This window comes from Abramis brama, assembly GCF_963993115.1.
Source record: "Abramis brama genome assembly, chromosome: 4".
NCBI lineage: Eukaryota > Metazoa > Chordata > Actinopteri > Cypriniformes > Leuciscidae > Abramis > Abramis brama.
In genome coordinates, this window is record NC_139966.1 from 30357305 (window position 1) to 30364804 (window position 7500).

The following is a 7500-nucleotide window of genomic DNA, read 5'->3' on the forward strand; positions in this document are numbered from 1 at the left end:
AGGCAAAAACAATGTTTTTTTTTTTTAAATCACCAATAATTTTTTAGGTTTCAGGATTTGATATACCAAACTTTGTATAAAGATGATTCTCAACTATGTTATAAAAGATATGCCACAAAAGCTAAACAAAACAAAACGATTTATGCATTTCATGATACCAGCAAGATTGTACCAAGAACTATTTTATGTATAAAATAATAGTTACATCCCGGCCTTGATGCTGTCAAGATACTGTGGGTAGTACAACATAGCTAAATATGATAAGATGCTACTACAATTACTTAGCGACTCCAGGGCAGCAGTGAATGATTTGTAAATGAATTAAGCCCACCATTGTAAGTTCATTGAATGCTGAAAGGTTTTATAAATCCAGTGTTTCAATTATTAAATGATTTACAGTCATATACGCAATCAAGACAGTTTATTTGTAGAGCACAATTTGTACACAAGGCAATTCAAAGTGATTCACAGTTGTATAAAATAACAATAATGCTGGTAAAATCAATTCATAAAACATATGATCATTAATTAATTACATTAAAACCAAATGGTGTAGTAAAATAATTTCAGTTGGAATATGACAGCTATGTAACGTTCTGTTATGCCTGTGTCCTTTCAGATTATGTATGCATACCCGGTTTTCCGAAAAACCTCTGAGGGTCGACTCCTAATGGGGCCAACTGAGGAGGCCAATAGGAGTCAGATCGTGGTGGCAGGGAGGGCCAGGTGTAAGGAGGAGGTCCTGGCTGAGGCCACTGCCTTTGTGAGGCAGAATGGAGGGAATCCTGGAGACCAGTTCCTGGTTCTGGCTCACTGCAAGATCCAGTTTGGGAAACACCAGGGCCAGAGGTTCCTGTGGCTGCTGGAAAACTCACTGGGGTATGCCGTGTATCTGGTCAGCAGCATTTTGGGGGAGGAGGAGAGGGACAACCCGCTGTCGGCCAACAAACACATGTTCCTCAGATACACCTCGCAGATCAGGGAGGTAGGCGAGGCTGTGGAGGTGTATCAGAAAAAACAGGCCATGCTGCAGGAGGCCCAGAGGACGGGAGACTCTGGATGTCTGATGGTGGAGTTTGGTGATTTTAAGGGTAGGTCAATGAAGGAGGTGTATGAGGACCCAAGCAAGGAGGCCCAGGCTCTCATCACCTACCTGAAGAAGGCAAAGGCCAGGCCCAACACCAACATGGCCCTTTTCAAAGCATACGTGCTGAAGAGGCAGGCTCCAGCCCACGTGCCCACCACCACTGTGCCCGCTGCATCTGCCCCCACTGCTGCTGTGCCCACTGCCACTGTGTCTGTTCCTCCTCCACCTGCTGCCACTCAGAACAGGCCACTGCTGGCTACCAACGTGAAGACCCTGTTGGCGCGGGGGAAGCATTTATCTGCTTCACAGCTGGCACAAAAGATTTTGTCTCCAGCCAAACCCTGTAAGTGATTTGCAAGCTTTAAAGTCATTACAGTATATATTATGCAGTATATATGTCTAACGAAAATACGTGTTTTGTAAACAACAGCTGCAGGACCACGTTTCCCTCCTGCGTCTGAGTCCGCAGCCCGGAGACGGCTCTTTACATGTGGTGAGTATCACTTTAACGCATACAAGTGTGTTGGTGACATGTGCTTAGTGTTTTATGTTATTTTACAGACTCTGCTGCTAGGGATTTTTTTGAGGAGGAAGATGACGAGGAGATGGCAACTGTAGCCTCACAAGCTGAGGAGCAACTTCCTCAAGGTATGTAAATCTTAAACAATATTTTACAAACAATTCTGTGACAACAGTATTTTTTAAATGACATCATATTCTTTTATTTTACAACACAGAGGAATGGCACTTCTCAGGTGTCAATCTACATTCACTCTTTGAGTGAACATCTTCAAAGCAAAAAGGGAATTTAAAGGTGTATGTAAAAGGTTTTTATTTCATTTTTTATCATAATCACTTACTAAAGCTCATTCTTGTCATCTCACACGTCCCCCACTCCCCTTGGAATAAGTGGCTGTTGTAGTTAGAGGTGCTCACAGTGTTTGGGCTGCTTTGCTTCACACTTGGCTGATCCCATCTCATTTTTCTTCTTGTATTTGTCCTAATGGTGCTTGGGTGAAAAACAGGATGATTTTCACTGCTTCCTTCCATCGTTTCATCATCATGTCGCCTGTCTACTAATCATACATGCTTTGCACTAAACCTTGTAACCGCAGTAGCTGTCCAGCAGAGATGAGAAAGTCATGCAGTGAAAGTCTAAAACAATAAGATAATTATGTTGTGTCTTTTTACGCTCCAGCCACTGCGGCCTCGAGAGGCCCTGCTCCTGCCCCGGCTCGTGCTCCTGCCCCTGCTCCTGCTCCTGCTCCTCCAGCATTGTGGACCCCTGACCAGGTATCCCATTCGCCTGCAGAGCTTCCTGTCCACTGGAATGAGCAACTCCCATCTTTCCAGCAGGACTGGATCGGGAAGACTCTGTTCAGGGCCAACACAAAAACAGGGAAGCCTGAGCTGACGCCACATCCCAACTTCTGGTGGTACCCTCCCCAGCCCCCGACCGTCTTCACCCAGCCCCCTGCTTCTCCTGATATCTTCTTCTGCCGCCCTCTTTTCCTCTGGATGCCACTGAAGATGTGGTCCATTCCACTTGTCTGTGTCAAGCCAGCCTGCAATAACCACAAGCTGACAGCTGCTGGCCTTTATCGCACTGTGCGCAAGGTCCTGGACATAGACGGGTGGTATGACATGGCCACAGAGTATCTGGAGTGCAAAGGGTGCAAGAAGAAGTATCCAGCCTGGTCTGAAGACATCCTGGGACAGCTCGACATGGGACACCGCAGAAAATTCCCCGCCATTCTGACATACAGGTAGAACACATTCATATTTAGAGCAATGCACTGTAATTTGTTGTACTGTATAAAATCAAATACATTGCTTTACTGACATTAACATTGAAATAACAAGATGTGGCACTGAACAGAATTATTTGACTGTCTGTAGGTACACGTGTGACTACCGTGTAGTCATAATGATGCGGGAGAGGACCCGGGGCAACACTGTCACGCAGCTTCACAAAAAGCTGCAGGAGCAGCACACCTCAGCGTGGTCACAGCGGACGCTGGAGTACCTCACTGTCTGTGAGCCCTTCACAGACTCCTCCATCATTGAGCCTCCAGTCTTTTCTGCGCCTCCGCCCCTCCCACCCATCCCCAAACCCAAGTGGCTGCTGTCTGTGTATGCCAGGGACGTCCTCTCGCGGCTACCTGAGGTCAAGGCCAAAATAACCTCTGTCTTTGGCTCTGTCCTCAAGATGGACTCCACCAAAAAGGTATAAAAAGTCAAGTTTGAATAATAATAATTGTTATTATCTTACATTTTTCTTACATTTGTTTATTCTACTGTTTTTTTTTTTACATAGGTCACCAAAAAACTGGCCGGTGCTGCTGCCAACACTGCTGGTTGGTGCACTAATGTAGGCAATGAGCACGGCCAGGTGTTGGTGTCAGTGCTCACAGCGGCAGAGGGGCATGGACTGTGGCCCATGGCGGCGGGTCTCATGAAGAGGTACAGGGAGGCGGGAGTGGCACCGCCCGCCGTCATGTATGTGGACAGAGACTGCTGCAGCCCACACGCACACGGACAGTCGCAGGTCAGAGCCATGTTCACAGAGTGGGATGAGCTCCAAGTGCGCCTAGACATTTGGCACTTCATGCGGCGCTTTGCAGCAGGTGTCATCACGGAGTCTCATCAGCTCTACGGCACCTTCATGACTCGGCTTTCCAGGTACATCTTTGAGCTGGATCCAGATGATGTCGCTGCTCTTCGGTTGGCCAAACAGGGGGAGCTACAGGCCAGAGGAGCTTGTCCAGTCTCAGAGAAGGCCCTGGATAAGCTGATCACCAGGAAGGAGTTGGCGCTGCACTGTCGCAAGCGGACCAGAGGAGTGGAGGAGACCACCAGGAGGATCAAGGCGCTCATTGAAGAGATGGACAGTGAGAAGGGGAGGGACACTCTGGGTGTACCACTGCTGGACCACGAGCGCATCCAACAGATCTGGATGGACCAGCAGAGGCACATCACCTGTATTCAGGACCCAGAGGGCTTCCCTCTGTACCAGAAGACAGGCACAGTGAAGAAGGGTGGTGTGGAGCTCAGCTGCTATCGCTGTGCTCGTGGCTCCACCTCCTTGGAGTCTTTCCACCTCCATTTAAATCGCTTCATCCCAGGTAGGTTATAACTTTTATAACCTGCTAAAAACTTAAAACTTTTATAACCTGTTCTGCCGTTCTGAATACATAGATTACATATATTTGCCTTTATTTAACCTCTAGGGACCAGTGCCAGTGATGCACATTTCCAGGCCTATCTCCTGGAAGGCCTGATGCGCTGGAACCAGGACCGGATGGATGAAGCAGTGAGGGGAAAGACTGACCTGAGGACCTACAGCAGCGCTGAGAGGGAGGCAATGGACCGGCTCAGCCGCAAAGTGCTGAAGATGTCCCTGGATGAGCGCTACCAGCCTCCAGGGGCTTACACAGGTGAGAATTATTCATGTTAACTCAAACAAAAGATTATACATTATACAGGTGTATGAGTGTTTGAGTGTACATTTTTATATTTTATTTCAAATACTTCAACTATTGTTGGAGTTATTTGTACTTTGTTTAATTTAGGCTTAATTTGAGCCTTTATAACCTAATTTCTTTGCTTTCTTTTGCTAAAGTGAATTTGCTTTATTTAGCATTTATGCTTATTATTTTCTTGTTTATTATTTTCATTTTTTGATCTGTTAAACTGCGTCAAGCCTACAAACGATCAAACTTTGAAAGGTTTGATTGTTTGTTTGTTTCAGTTTGTTATGGACAAATAGCCACTACAGCTATAATAATGTGAATGTGCTTTGTATGTGTGTTCTTTTGCAGGGGAGCTGCTGGGTATGGAGTATCTGTACAGTCAGTCTGGGAAATCCCTGACTATTATGGATAACCCAGAAGAGGAGGATCGGCTGGTTGAGCAGATGGATGATGAGGTGGTGCAGGACGAAGGCTTCGTTGAGGAGGAACCTGAGGATCTCACAGTGCCAGTCCTCTATGACCCCTTTGAGACTGTCCCAGTCCACAGCAGCGGCCCCCAGACCTTCAACCCCTGTCCCTCTGCACCAGGACCATCCTCACTACAGCCACCCACATCCAGCCAAGGACTGCAGCGCCCTGCCCAGCCTCCTCTGCAGTCTCCTCTTCTGCGCCCTGCCCAGCCTCCTCTGCAGTCTCCTCTTCTGCGCCCTGCCCAGCCTCCTCTGCAATCTCCTTCTCTGCGCCCTGCTCAGCCTCCTCTGCACTCTGTCCAGCTTCCTCTGCAGTCTCCTCAGCAGTGCCCTTCTCTGCCTCTTCTACACCCTCCTCTGCAGCGCCCGGTTCACCCTCCTCTGCAGTCTCCTCCACAGCCTTCTGTCCAGCCAAGTGCTGCCTCTGCTCCTGCAACATCAACTGGGTCCAGTGTTGCAGACCAGGCTCCTGTAAGTAAGCTGCTCATTATTAGTTTCTTTTTGCTTTTACACTCTGACATTTAACATGCTGTGTATTTTTATTGTAATGCTTCCCTGCAGGCTCCTGTTCTTGGACCCGATGGCGTTGCAGGCTGGGATAAGGTGCAGGATCTGGCTGAGTACCTGGTGTCCCTCCGTCAGGCACTCTACCTGGATGAGCAGCAGGTCACAGAGGTCATCCGTCTGTGGACTGCTCTTCCTGATGGGGACAAGAGGAGGATCAACTATCAGCCCAGACACCAGCCCAAACTGACCCACGGACGCTTCAAGGCTCCGAAAAACACAGGAGTGACACCAGGTGTGGAGAGTGTGAAGAGGTGCCTGATCGGTCATCCTGGGGGGCCGGCTCAGTGGCCCAGCACCAGTCGCTTAGTTGAGGCCATGTGCATCAAACTGTGTGCACTGCACAAGTCCCCAACTAAGAAAGATGGAGTCCGTCTTCCTCGTTGGACTAAGGTGCTCAACGATTACCACCACATCCGAGACCTGGTGCTGAACTGCCACACTCTGATGGAGGCCACGTCACTTCAGCTGTTTGTACTGAATCAGAGGACTCTCACTCAGTGGTAAGCATGGTTTTACATTGACATTTGAAAGAAAGGGATAGCAGTTATTTATAATGAATACATTTTTTGATTGCAGGTTTAATCGAAGGGAGAACACCCAGGAAGTGACTGTCCTTTCCCAGGGCCTTGCTGCAGAAGACCGCATTGCTGTGGCCAGCTCACAGCTTCCTGCTCCGCGGGAAAGGCTGGATGAGGCTCCCTCCACATCAGGGGCCCGGCACGAGTTTGTCCTTCCTCCTAACAGAGCGGGACAGGCTCCTAAGCTACGGCCGGGCAAACGACCTGCCAGTGCTACAATTGTGCGGCCCATTACCCCAGCAGCTCCTACTCCTCCCCCAGTTCCCTCCACATCAGGGGTCCGGCACGAGTTTGTCCTTCCTCCTAACAGAGCGGGACAGGCTCCTAAGCTACGGCCGGGCAAACGACCTGCCAGTGCTACAATTGTGCGGCCCATTACCCCAGCAGCTCCTACTCCTCCCCCAGTTCCCTCCACATCAGGGGTCCGGCACGAGTTTGTCCTTCCTCCTAACAGAGCGGGACAGGCTCCTAAGCTACGGCCGGGCAAACGACCTGCCAGTGCTACAATTGTGCGGCCCATTACCCCAGCAGCTCCTACTCCTCCCCCAGTTCCTGTGCCACTGCCCCAGTTCATTTTATTGAACCCTGTGCCCACCATGATGGCAGCAGCTGCAGGTGGCCCTTCAGCTGCTCCTCTCCTGGCTCCAACTCCAGTGTTTCCTGACGCGCCAGAGGCTCCTGCTCCCACTGCCCCGGTGTCTGTGTCCCGCTTCACTCAGAGGAACAGGCGACGCAGGGCAGAAGAGGAGGCCAGTGGAGCCCACAGAAGGAAATATGTCCGTGAAGTGGCATATAACAAATGCTCTAAGTGTGGCAAGCCCAAAACTAAGGAGTTCGGCCACAGCCGCTTCGGCAGTGCCACGTTTTGCCCCAGTGTCTCTGGTGGCAAATCTTTAGAGGAGTGGCTGGTAGAACAGCGCCAGCAGAAAAAACCTGGACAGCCACCTCCATAATAATAATCTTGTAAATACTAGACTGTAAATATGTAAACATGTCAAAATGTAAATATTCTTACCTTTTTACCTACCTGGTCCTGTACAGCCATTAGTGTAAATAAATATGTGTAAGTAAACATCATCTATGCCAGTAAAGATTGTTTGTAAATACCTGTAAATACATATCTATGTGTAAATACAGTTAATGTTCTTTTTTTTCCATCTTTCTGTTATGTCTTGTTTGTTTCATTTATATTACAGAATGTTCTATTCTATTTCTACATTGTTAGTTGTTTATTGTTGTTTATTAATGTCTTGTACTTAGTTTTAGTAAATAAATACTGTTCACACTCTTATTCATCGTGCTGCTTTTAATTGCCTTGGGACTGG

At 48.4% G+C, this 7500-nt stretch overlaps 2 protein-coding genes across 2 annotated transcripts in view; both read left to right on the forward strand.

The window, feature by feature from the left end:
- Window positions 1-1871, forward strand: part of LOC311082152 (uncharacterized protein) — a gene marked incomplete at its 3' end in the record, with an annotated part of 2601 nt that extends 730 nt beyond the window's left edge. Inside the window, exons 1-4 of the mRNA XM_084112894.1 lie at window positions 1-1430; window positions 1518-1580; window positions 1649-1735; window positions 1825-1871. The exon at window positions 1-1430 is cut by the window's left edge and continues 730 nt beyond it. Of these exons, the coding sequence (XP_083969020.1) occupies window positions 602-1430; window positions 1518-1580; window positions 1649-1735; window positions 1825-1871 (1026 nt within the window). The 5' untranslated portion in view covers window positions 1-601. The remainder of the gene's footprint in view (window positions 1431-1517; window positions 1581-1648; window positions 1736-1824) is intronic.
- Window positions 1823-7128, forward strand: LOC311082153 (uncharacterized protein; the record flags this gene model as incomplete). The annotated part of the gene is made up of 8 exons (XM_084112895.1): window positions 1823-1914; window positions 2286-2853; window positions 2987-3314; window positions 3405-4212; window positions 4318-4524; window positions 4909-5501; window positions 5592-6097; window positions 6174-7128. Exons 2-8 carry the CDS (start codon window positions 2606-2608, stop codon window positions 7126-7128), a joined length of 3645 nt encoding a protein of 1214 aa, XP_083969021.1. The 5' UTR covers window positions 1823-1914; window positions 2286-2605.
- Window positions 7129-7500: the final 372 nt, after the last annotated feature.